Source organism: Oryx dammah, unplaced genomic scaffold (genome assembly GCF_014754425.2).
Source record: "Oryx dammah isolate SB20612 unplaced genomic scaffold, SCBI_Odam_1.1 HiC_scaffold_16, whole genome shotgun sequence".
Taxonomy (NCBI): Eukaryota; Metazoa; Chordata; class Mammalia; order Artiodactyla; family Bovidae; genus Oryx; species Oryx dammah.
In genome coordinates this window covers 41,928,108-41,940,981 of record NW_024070200.1, presented here as the reverse complement: position 1 = coordinate 41,940,981, position 12,874 = coordinate 41,928,108, and the positions used below count along the sequence as shown (strand labels likewise).

Genomic DNA, 12,874 nt, shown 5'->3' with positions numbered 1-12,874 from the left:
ATGGTGGGATGGCATCACCAACTTGATGGACATGAGTTTGAGCAAGCTCTAGGAGTTGGTGATGGATAGGGAAGCCTGGCATGCTGCAGTCCATGGGGTAGCAAAGAGTCGGACATGACTGATTGACTGAACTGAACTGAACATGATATATTGAGGAAGCAATCTTAGGAGAAAGTGGGTCAGGGGGTCAGGGGAGGTCAGGGGATAGAGCTGAGCAAAGATGTGGTCTCAACTTGAGCCTGGCTTAGCCTAATCCCATGGGGAGCTCTGGAGGGCAAGTTGCATCATAGTGTTGGTTTCACTTTAAACAAGAAGCTAGACTTGAATACCCCTTAGTCATCGCCTGTAGGCTCTCCAGTGGGGCTGGGGGAGCAGGTGATGTCTGCCCAACATCTGGAACAATGTGGGCCAAGACTAATCCTCGAGGGAAGGGAGTGGCCAGAAGACATAGCAGCCAGCACTCAGAACAGCTGAAAAAGGGTGGACCAGACAAGTAAAGGGATCTGGGCAGGGAATCAAGTGTGTTTGATTTTGTTGTGGCTGCTGTTTTCTCTGGTTGTTAGGGAATGGAAGGGTTCTATCAAACAGTATAAACATTCTGAAGATGTTTGGTTCAAATTACCACTTTCCCCTAGAAATAGCATCCCAATTGACATTTCTACCACTGGTATGAAAGGGATTCAGTTCAGTTCAGTTCAGTTCAGTTCAGTCGCTCAGTCACGTCCGACTCTTTGCAACCCCATGAATCGCAGCATGCCAGGCCTCCTTGTCCACCACCATCTCCCACAGTTCACCCAAACTCATGTCCATCGAGTCGGTGATGCCATCCAGCCATCTCATCCTCTGTCATCCCCTTTTCCTCAGGGCCCTAGTCCCTCCCAGCATCAGAGTCTTTTCCAATGAGTCAACTCTTCGCATGAGGTGGCCAAATTACTGGAGTTACAGCTTTAGCATCATTCCTTCCAAAGAACACCCAGGGCTGATCTCCTTCAGAATGGACTTGTTGGATCTCCTTGCAGTCCAAGGGACTCTCAAGAGTCTTCTCTGACACCACAGTTCAAAAGCATCAATTCTTCGGCGCTCAGCTTTCTTCACAGTCCAATTCTTGCATCCATGCATGACCACTGGAAAAACCATCAGTTCAGTTCAGTCACTCAGTCATGTCCGACTCTTTGCGACCCCATGAATCACAGCACACCAGGCCTCCCTGTCCATCACCAACTCCTGGAGTTTACTCAGACTCACGTCCATCGAGTCAGTGATGCCATCCAGCCATCTCATCCTCGGTCATCCCCTTTTCCTCCTGCCCCCAGTCCCTTCCAGCATCAGAGTCTTTTCCAATGAGTCAACTCTTCACATGAGGTGGCCAAAGTACTGGAGTTTCAGCTTTAGCATCATTCCTTCCAAAGAAATCCCAGGGCTAATCTCCTTCAGAATGGACTGGTTGGATCTCCTTGCAGTCCAAGGGACTCTCAAGAGTCTTCTCCAACACCACAGTTCAAAAGCATCAATTCTTTGGTGCTCAGCCTTCTTCACAGTCCAACTCTCACATCCATACATGACCACAGGAAAAACCATAGTCTTAACTAGACGGACCTTAGTTGGCAAAGTAATGTCTCTGCTTTTGAATATGCTATCTAGGTTGGTCATAACTTTTCTTCCAAGGAGTAAACGTCTTTTAATTTCATGGCTGCAGTCACCATCTGCAGTGATTTCCATAGCCTTGACTAAATGGACCTTTGTTGGCAAAGTAATGTCTCTGAAAGGGATTAATATCACTTAAATGTTAAAAATGCTTTTCCCCTCCTCAATTTGTCATCTAACTTTTACCTCTATTTTTTATGTACATAAAATTTCTTTTATGTGTAATTAAATATAACAATACTTTCCTGGGTGATTCTTTCTTTACTTTCAGAATTTGACAGGCTCACATCACATTACTTGTATTTCTTTTTATCCCCTCATGGTTTCCTATTCAAGTAAAATCCCTTACGTTATACAGTGGAAGTGACAAATAGATTCAAGGGATTAGATGTGATAGACAGAGTGCCTGAAGAACTATAGATGGAGGTTTGTGACATTGTACAGGAGACAGTGATCAAGACCATACCCAAGAAAAATAAATACAAAAAGGCAAAATGGTTGTCTGAAGAGGCCTTACAGATAGCTGTAAAAAGAAGAGAAGTGAAAGGCAAAGGTGAAAAGGAAAAATATACCCATTTGAATGCAGAGTTCCAAAGAACAGCAAGGAGAGATAAGAAAGTCTTCCTCAGTGATCAGTGCAAAGAAATAGAGGAAAACAATAGAATGGGAAAAACTGGAGATCTCTTCAAGAAAATTAGAGATACCAAGGGAACATTTCATGCAAAGATGGGTACAATAAAGGACAGAAATGGTATGGACCTAACAAGCAGAAGATATTAAGAAGAGGTGGCAAGAATACACGGAACAACTGTACAAAAAAATATCTTCATGACCCAGATAAGCATGATGGTGTGATCACTCACCTAGAGCCAGACATCCTGGAATGCAAAGTCAAGTGGGCCTTAGGAAACATTACTACAAACAAAGCTAGTGGAGGTGATGGAATGCCAGTTGAGCTATTTCAAATCCTAAAAGATGATGCTGTGAAAGTGCTGCACTCAATATGCCAACAAATTTGGAAAACTCAGCAGTGGCCACAGGACTGGAAAAGGTCAGTTTTCATTCCAATCCCAAGAAAATGTGATGCCAAAGAATGTTCAGACTACCGCAGAACTGCAGTCATCTCACACACTAGCAAAGTAATGCTCAAAATTCTCCAACCCAGGCCTCAACAGTACATGAACCATGAACTTCCAGATGTTCAAGCTGGATTTAAAAAAGGTAGAGGAACCAGAAATCAAATTGCCAACATCTGTTGGATCATCAGAAAAAGTAAGACAGTTCTAGAAAAACATCTACTTCTGCTTTGCTGATTATGCCAAAGCCTTTGACTGTGTGGATCACAAGAAACTGGAAAATTCTTCAAGAGATGGGAATACCAGATCACCTGACCTGACTCCTGAGAAATCTGTATGCAGGTCAAGAAGAAAGTTAGAACTGGACATGGAAAAACAGACTGGTTCCAAATAGGGAAAGGAATAAGTCAAAGCTGCATATTGTCATCCTGCTTATTTAACTTATATGCAGAGTACATCATGAGAAATGCTGGATTGGATGAAGCACAAGCTGGAATCAAGATTACCAGGAGAAATATCAATAACCTTAGATATGCAGGTGACACCACCCTTATGACAGAAAGAGAAGAAGAACTAAAGAGCCTCTTGATGAAAGTGAAAGAGGAGAGTGAAAAAGTTGGCTTCAAACTCAACATTCAGAAAACTAAGATCACGGCATCTGGTCCCATCACTTCATGGCAAATAGATGGGGAAACAATGAGAACAGTGAGAGACTTTATTTTCCTGGGCTCCAAAATCACTGCAGATGGTGACTGCAGCCATGAAATTAAAAGACACTTGCTCCTTGGAAGAAAAGCTATGACCAAACTAGACAGCATATTAAAAAGCAGAGACATTACTTTACCAACAAAGGTCCATCGAGTCAAAACTATGGTTTTTCCAGTGGTCAAGTATGGATGTGAGAGTTGGACTATAAAGAAAGCTGGGTGCCAAAGAATTGATGCTTTTGAACTGTGGTGTTGGACAAGACTCTTGAGAGTCCCTTGGACTACAAGGAGATCCATCCAGTCCATCCTAAAGGAGATCAGTCCTGAGTGTTCATTGGAAGGACTGATGCTGAAGCTGAAACTCTGATATTTTGGCCACCTGATGTGAAGAACTGACTCACTGGAAAAGACCCTGATGCTGGGATATATTGAAGGCAGGAGGAGAAGGGGAGGACAGAAGATGAAATGGTTGGATGGTATCACTGACTTGATGGACATGAGTTTGAGTAAGCTCCAGGAGTTGGTGATGGACAGGGAAGCCTGGCGTGCTGCAATCCATGGGGTGGCAAAGAGTAGAACACTACTGAGCATCTGAACTGACCTAATTGAGCTTTAAAGTGAAAGATCTAGGTTATTCTTTAAAACAGTTGACTCAATTGTTCCAGCATCCATTAAGGCTCTATGCTACATGTTTCAATTCCTGTAGTTTTTATAATGTATTTCATTTAACGTTTTGGTTATACAAGTTCATTTAAGTTTTTCCTTTCAAAAAAGTTTTCAATTAATTGTTTTTCCCATATGAGCAATACACAAAACACACTGTATTGTAATTTTATTGAAACTGCATTAAAACCTACAAATTGATACTGAGAAAATCAATACCTCCCAAATATTAAATCATTCTATGTCTCTTCACAAAACGCTTTAACTATCTCATGATCAAAGTTTAGTTTTCTTTATTTCAGACTTCTGGTTATATTTATTCCTCTGTGTTGCATTTTTGTGTTTGTACTGTGTGTGTTTTTATTCTTTTAAACATTTTTTTATCTGTGCTATGCAGCATTTGGGATCTTAGTTCCCCAAGCAGGGATCAAACCCATGACCCCTGTGCTGGGAGTGTTAAATTCTTAACCACTGAACCACCAGGGAAGTCCCACTGTGTGTGTGTTTTCAAATGTTACTATGATTGATTTAATTGCAGGGGGGGGTGTATTTTTCTAAATAAGTACAGTCACCTCTCTCAAAATGCTAATCTTTGCATTTTGTTTTGTAATCACCCATGTTATCCTTTTATTCATCTAACAGTTTTCCCTCTCTATCGTTTCTGGGTTTATATTGTGTCTAAGGCATGAACTGACAGAATCCCAGCGGAATGTGGGGCTGTATTTTTCCTGGGAGGTGGTAGAGACAGACAAACACTGTGTCTCCCACCGCCATAGACACCTGGGCAGCCTCAGTCAGCACTGTGTGTACAAGGGCCCTGACTGCCCAGTGTAGGAACCAGTTCGCCCCAGACCCATCTCAGACCTCACTGCTGGCTGGCCACCACCTCCCACCCCACTCCTCCAAGTGCCAGCACTTACTTTCGATTTTCTTTATCCTCATTTCCCAAGGGATGAAGATGACCACGAAGTTACAGGCCAGACGAGCAAACTTCCGCCACAGCTAGAGAAGAGGGAGCAGGATTAGAGGACTTGACATTCATGAGGGTAGCAGTGATTGTGTGGAGCCCAGGTCGTACGTCGGGGTGAGGCTCCCAGCGGGCACGCTCAGTCGCTCAGTGATGTCCGACTTTTCAAGCCCGTGATCTGTAGCCACCAGGATCCTCTGTCCATGGGATTCTCCAGGCAAAAAATACTGCAGTGGGTTGCCTTTCCCTTTTCCAGGGGATCATCCCAGCCCAGGAATCAAACCCAGGTCTCCACCATTGCAGGCAGACTCTGTACTGTCTGAGCCATCAGGGAAGCCATTTAAGAGCAAAGTGAACACAAAATTAAGCAAAACCAAGGAAGAAATGGGTCCTAATTTCAGGCCTGGGTTATTGAGATTTGATAAGGCTTCTCAGATCATTGGGAGCAGATGTGTACTAACAACATGTATTATAGCTTATGAACAATCTGTACATCCAGAGTGTGTACTGACCACCTACATTGTGTTTCCAATACCTCGGATACAAATCATGAGCAAGACGTGAGGTTCAGCTGGTGTGGAGTTTGCATCCAGATAGAAGGGAGGAAACAATGAAGAATTCAACTCATTAGAACTGGGAGGTCTATCTGGGGAGGTCATACATGAGCTGAGATGTGAATGAAAATTAATCAATAGTTCCAAAAATAATTAGTCCTTAGTGGAGCTACCTAGAAAGGGAGAATAGCCAGGAGAAGCCTGTGGGTTAGCATGAGCAGGGCATTTTACAGGAAAGAATAAGAAGAAAGGAATGAGATGAAGTCAAAAAGGAGGAAATGGCTGATCTGATGGGTCAGAGGAAGGAGTCTGGATTTAATTCTAAATGCAATGTATATACAATGTACATTAATGTATGTAAGATGGAATATCACTCAGCCATAAAAAGGAACAAAACTGGGTCATTTGGAGAGAGGTAGATGGACCTAAAGTCTGTCATATAGAGTGAAGTAAGTCAGAAAGAAAGTACGTCAAGGCTGTATTTTGTCACCCTGCTTAATTAACTTCTATGCAGAGTACATCAAGAGAAACGCTGGGCTGGAAGAAGCACAAGCTGCAATCAAGATTACTGGGAGAAATATCAATAACCTCTACACAGATGACACCACCCTTATGGCAGAAAGCAAAGAACTAAAGAGCCTCTTGATGAAAGTGAAAGAGGAGAGTGAAAAAGTTGGCTTCAAACTCAACATTCAGAAAACTAAGATCATGGCATCTGGTCCCATCACTTCATGGCAAATAGATGGGGAAACAGAGGAAACAGTGAGAGACTTTATTTTCCAAGGTTCCAAAATCACTGCAGATGGTGACTGAAGCCATGAAATTAAAAGATGCTTGCTCCTTGGAAGAAAAGTTATGACCAACCTAGACAGCATATTAAAAAGCAGAGACATTACTTTACCAACAAATGTCTGCCTGCTCAAAGCTATGGTTTTTCCAGTGGTCATGTATGGATGTGAGAGTTGTAGTATAAAGAAAACTGAGCACCGAAGAATTGATGCTTTTGAACTGTGGTATTGGAGAAGACTCTTGAGAGTCCCTTGGACTACAAGGAGATCCAACCAGTCAACCCTAAAGGAAATCGGTTCTGAATAGTCATTGGAAGGACTGATGTTGAAGCTGAAACTCCAATACTTTGGCCACTTGATGTGAAGAACTGACTCATTGGAAAAGACCCTGATGCTGGAAAAGATTGAAGGCAGGAGGAGAAGGGGAGGACAGAGGATGGGATGGTTGGATGGCATCACCGACTTAATGGACATGAGTTTGAGCAAGCTCTGGGAATTGGTGATGGACAGGGAGGCCTGGTGTGCTGCAGTCCATGGGGTCACAAAGAGTCGGACACAACTAAGCAACTGAACTGAAGTCAGAAAGAGAAAAGCAAATATCATATACTAATGCATATGTATGGAATCTAGAAAAATGGTAGAGATGAACCTATTTCCCAGGCAGAAATATAGACATACTTGTAGAGAAGGGACATGTGGACATGGCGGGGGGAGATGGGTGGGACAAACTGGGAGACTGGGATTGATATATATATATATTACAGTGCATAAAATAGATAGTTAGTGAGAAGATGCTGTATAGCACAGGGGGTTCAACCTGGTGCTCTGTGATGACCATAGAGGAGGGATGAGGGTGGGTGGGAGGGGATATATGTATATATATAGTTGATTCACTTTGTTATACAGCAGAAACTAACACAACATTGTAAAGCAATTATATTCCAATAAAAAAGACACGATCATTGATCACTATCATATGAGATATAAGAATGAATTAAGTCAACCCCGAAAAAAAAAAAAGGGTAGAGAAATGATGTTATGAATGAGGAGGGGAAGAACCAAAGCGTCAGAATGAAAAAATCTGCTGTCTTCATAGTGGATGGTAAATGCTTTTGGAAAACAATTGATTAATATTTATCAAAAACCAAAAAACATGGATCATCCTTTTTTCTACAGAAGTCATAGTTTTGACATGTATCCTAGAAAAAGACTTTTAAAAGACTGGAAAAGCCATCTGTACAAAGACAGTCTTTGCAGGTCTGTTAACACTAATGAAAAATCAGAAGCTATTTAAATATCACCAGCAGGCAAGTAACTAATTAAATTAACGTACATCTTCCTGATGGAATATTACAGAGTCATAGAAAACAATAAGTATAAAAACATGGTGAAAAATAAAATAGCAACATGGAGAAAAATCCTTGTTATGGTGTTAAGTGAAAAAAAAGAAAGCAAGACAGAAATACTTGTGTACTATAATTACTCTGGGGCTTCCCTGGTGGCTCAGATGGTAAAGAATTCACCTGCCAACGCAGGAACCGTGGGTTCAATCCCTGGGTTGGGCAGATCCCCTAGAGAATAAAATGGCAACCCACTCCAATATTCTTGCCTGGGAAATTCCATGGACAGAGGAGCCTGGTGGCTACAATCCATGGGGTTGCAAAAAATTGGACACAAATTAGTGACTAAACAATAACAACATAATTAGTCTGATGTGAAAATTATATATCCAATGACTGAAGTGTGAAGTTTAAAGAAAGATACTAGCAAAACAGTAAAAGTTACTCTTATCTACTTCATCCCCCGCCAAAAGATAGAGGATTATAGTGGAAAAAATAATTTTTTTCATTGTTTTTGAAGTATTTATGAAAATTATTGGAATGTCTTTATTAACAGATACTTTCATGTATACTAAAGTTCAACTGTAAGTAACTGGATGGGAAAAGTAACAAGCAATAATCTAGCACTGTATTATTAAATGAGCATTGGAATATGCCTGCAACTTTCTCATTAGATGAAATACAGTGAAGAAAACCCACACACATAAGTGGGCTTCACTTGGGAAAGAGGCCAGATCATTCTCCCAAAGGAAGATCTCTTTTTTCTGATGAGTTGGGCTTCCTCAGGGAGCACAATTTGTTAAGTGACATCATCGGGACTTCAAATGCAAGTTTTGGGAAACTCGGACGTTCGAGCTCACCATACTGTTCAACAACTATTAATGAGGGACGTTTATAACCCATGTAGTACAGCAAGTGCAAGGTTAATTCAACTGCCTGGGCTAGGGGACCAGAGGAAGGGTGGGCACCTGCGTGTGTATGCTCTTTACCTCTGCACCGGCCGCTTGGTAGCCTCGAGTCCTGGTCAACCGCCCTTCAAACTTCAGCACAATATCCTTTGCTCGCCTGAGAAAGGAAAAAAAAAACATGGTGGTGAGCACAAGTTTATCACCCTGGTAATCTCGGCAACACATGTGAATGTGCAGTAGGAATAGAGAGCCAAACAGTGGAGAAGAGATGCATTTATGCAAATCTTGCATTTTCTAACTTTTGATAACCAATTGTTGTTCAGTCTCCAAGTCATGTCTGACTGTTCGAGACCCCAAGGACTGCAGCATGCCAGGCTCCCCTGTAGTCCACTATCTCCCGGAGTTCGCTCAAACTCAGGTCCGTTGAGTCGGTGATGCCATCCAACCATCTCATCCTCTGCCACCCCTTTTCCCTCCTGCCCTCAATCTTTCCAGTTAATCCTAGATCAAACCAGTCAATTCTAAAAAAAATAAACTTGAATATTCATTGGAAGGACTGAAGCTGAAGCTGAAGCTCCAATACTTTGGCCACCTGGTGAGAAGAGCTGACTCACTGGAAAAGACCCTGTTGCTGGGGAAGACTGAAGGCAAAAGGAGAAGAGGGCAGCAGGGGATAAGATGGTTAGATGGCATCACCAATTCAACGGACATAAATTGGAGCAAACTCTGGGAGACAGTGGAGGACAGAAGAGCCTGGTGTGCTGCAGTCCATGAGTCACGTCAGACATGACTTAGCAACGGAACAACAACAGAGACAGGGGCCTATATCAGTGAAATAATAATTCATTTCATTTCATTCATTCATTATAAAATCTTAGGTCAATTTCTTCTTTTCTGATTGGGATATAGGTGCTTTATGATGTTGTGTTAGTTTCTGCTGTTCAATGATATGAATCAGCTGTATGTATACATATATCCCTTCCCTCTTATACCTCCCTCCTCACCCCCATCTGACCCCTCTAGGTCATCACAGAGCACCCAGCTGAGCTCTGTGTTACAGCAGTGGAGCTTCCCACGAGATATCTTTTTAAGCATGGTAGTGTATATATGTCAATGCTATTCTCCCAATTCATTCATTACATTTTCCATGCAAGTGACTTTCTGCACACCTGTTTGGATCAAGTACAGTGGAACACAGAGGTGCATAAAATACAGTTGTTTCCCTGGAATAGCCCACTAGCTAATAAGGATGACAGAGAACTGAAGCAAGCATGGGAGAGGGTCGATGTGTAAGGACTGAGTAGGGAGCCGAGGCAGCAGTGAGCCAGGCTGGGACCTGGGACCCTTTCCTGTAGTGTGTGCACCTGGACACACCTCCCAGGCAACAAAATACAAAGAAACTAAAAAGGACTAAAAATAACTGCCTGCATGCACAGTTGGGGCAAATTATGGACAATAAGACACAAAGATACCAAAACCCGAACTGTCACTTCTGAAGAGTCAGGAACAAAAGCAGGGTACTGTGCATGACCCCTGCACACAGCACCACCTCAGGGTGGGCAGACCACCTAAGCCACCCCTCAGGCCTGACCCCTGAAACACCCACACCTTACCCTGCATGTAAGAAACAAACTTGTACCCTCCCCCGCTTCAATGAACTGGCAAACTGTTCATTGAAGGGAAACTGTTATCTGTTCTTGTTTTCCCCTGCTGCACCAGGGACCCCAATAAAGTCACGTCTGAATTTCTTGTCTGGCCTCTGGTTAATTTCTTTTGATTAGGGAGGCCAATAGCCAGTTCTGGATGTAACGTGATGGAAGCAAGGTCTGATGCTGTAAAGAGCAATATTACATAGGAACCTGGAATGTTAGGTCCATGAATGAAGCAAATTGGGAGTGATCAAAAAGGAGATGGCAAGAGTGAATATCAACATTTTAGGAATCAGTGAACTAAAATGGACTGGAATGGGTGAATTTAATTCAGATGACCATTATATCTACTACTGTGGGCAGGAATCCCTCAGAAGAAATGCAGTAGCCATCATGGTCAACAAGAGAGTCCAAAACGCAGTACTTGGATGCAGTCTCAAAACTGACAGAATGATCTCTTTTTGTTTCCAAGGCAAACCATTCAATATCACATTAATCCAAGTGTATGCCCTGACAAGTAATGCTGAAGAAGCTGAAGTTGAACAGTTCTATGAAGACCTACAAGACCTTTTAGAACTAACGCCCCCAAAAAGATGTCCTTTTCATTCTAGGGGACTGGAATGCAAAAGTAGGAAGTCAAGAAACACCTGGAGTAACAGGCAAATTTGGCCTTGGAGTACAGAATGAAGCAGGGCAAAGGTTAATAGAGTTTTGCCAAAAGAACACACTGGTCATAGCAAACACCCTCTTCCAACAACACAAGAGAAGACTCTACACATGGACATCACCAGATGGCTAACATCAAAATCAGATTGATTATATTTTTTACAGCCAAAGATGGAGAAGCTCTATACAGTCAGCAAAAACAAGACGGGGAGCTGACTATGGCTCAGATCATGAACTTTTTATTACCAAATTCAGGCTTAAATTGAAGACAGTAGGGAAAACCACTACACCATTCAGGTATGACATAAATTAAATCCTTTACAATTAGGCAGTGGAAGTAAGAAATAGATTTAAGAGATTAGATCTGATAGAGTACCTGATGAACTATGGATGAACATTCGTGACATTGTACAGGAGACAGGGATCAAGACCATACCCAAGAAAAAGAAATGCAGAAAATCAAAATGGCCGTTTGAGGAGGCCTTACAAATAGCTGTAAAAAGAAGAGAAGCAAAAAGCAAAGAAGAAAAGGAAAGATATACACATCTGAATGCAGAGTTCCAAAGAATAGCAAGGAAAGATAAGAAAGCCTTCCTCAGAGATCAGTGCAAAGCAATAGAGGGAAAAATACAATGGGAAAAACTAGAGATCTCTTCAAGAAAATTAGAGATACCAAGGGAACATTTCATGCAAAGATGGGCTCAATAAAGGACAGAAATGGTATGGACCTAACAGAAGCAGAAGATGTTAAGAAGAGGTGGCAAGAATACACAGAACAACTGTACAAAACAGATCTTCACGACCCAGATAATCACGATGGTGTGATCACTCACCTAGAGCCAGACATCCTGGAATGTGAAGTCAAGTGGGCCTTAGGAAGCATCACTATGAACAAAGCTAGTGGAGGTGATGGAATTCCAGTTGAGCTGTTTCAAATCCTGAAAGATGATGCTATGAAAGTGCTGCACTCAATATGTCAGCAAATTTGGAATATTTAGCAGTGGCCACAGGACTGGAAAAGGTCAGTTTTCATTCCAACTCTAAAGAAAAGCAGTGCCAAAGAATGTTCAAACTACCACGCAATTGCACTGATCTCACACGTTAGTAAAGTAATGCTCAAAATTCTCTAAGCCAGGCTTTAGCAATCTGTGAACCATGAACTTCCAGATGTTCAAGCTGGTTTTAGAAAAGGCAGAGGAACCAGAGATCAAATTGCCAACATCCACTGGATCATGGAAAAAGCAAGAGAGTTCCAGAAAAACATCTATTTCTGCGTTATTGACTATGTCAAAGCCTTTGACTGTGGATCACAAAAAACTGTGGAAAATTCTGAAAGAGATGGGAATACCAGACCACCTGACCTGCCTCTTGAGAAACCTGTATGCAGGTCAGGAAGCAACAGTTAGAACTGGACATGGAACAACAGACTGGTTCCAAACAGGGAAAGGAGTACGTCAAGGCTGTATATTGTCACCCTGCTTATCTAACTTATATGCAGAGTACATCATGAGAAACACTGGGCTGGAAGAAACACAAGTTGGAATCAAGATTGCTGAGAGAAATATCAATAACCTCAGATATACAGATAACACCACCCTTATGGCAGAAAGTGAAGAAGAACTAAAGAGCCTCTTGATGAAAGTGAAAGAGGAGAGTGAAAAGTTGGCTTTTAACTCAACATTCAGAAAAGATCATGGCTAAGATCATGGCATCCAGTCCCATCACTTCATGGCAAACAGATAGGGAAAGAGTGGAAACAGTGGCAGATTTTATTTTGGGGGGCTCGAAAATCACTGCAGATGGTGACTGCAGCCATGAAATTAAAAGACACTTACTCCTTGGAAGAAAAGTTATGACCAACCTAGACAGCATATTAAAAAGCAGAGACATTACTTTGCCAACAAAGGTCCAT

General features: G+C 42.0%; 1 protein-coding gene across 1 annotated transcript in view; it reads right to left on the bottom strand.

Moving 5' to 3' along the window:
- TMC3 (transmembrane channel like 3) overlaps positions 1 to 12,874 on the bottom strand; it is a 58,885-nt gene that overhangs the window by 39,409 nt on the left and 6,602 nt on the right. The window contains exons 3-4 of the mRNA XM_040257401.1: positions 8,729 to 8,804; positions 5,011 to 5,092 (exon numbers count right to left, since the gene is read on the bottom strand). Of these exons, the coding sequence (XP_040113335.1) occupies positions 5,011 to 5,092; positions 8,729 to 8,804 (158 nt within the window). The remainder of the gene's footprint in view (positions 1 to 5,010; positions 5,093 to 8,728; positions 8,805 to 12,874) is intronic.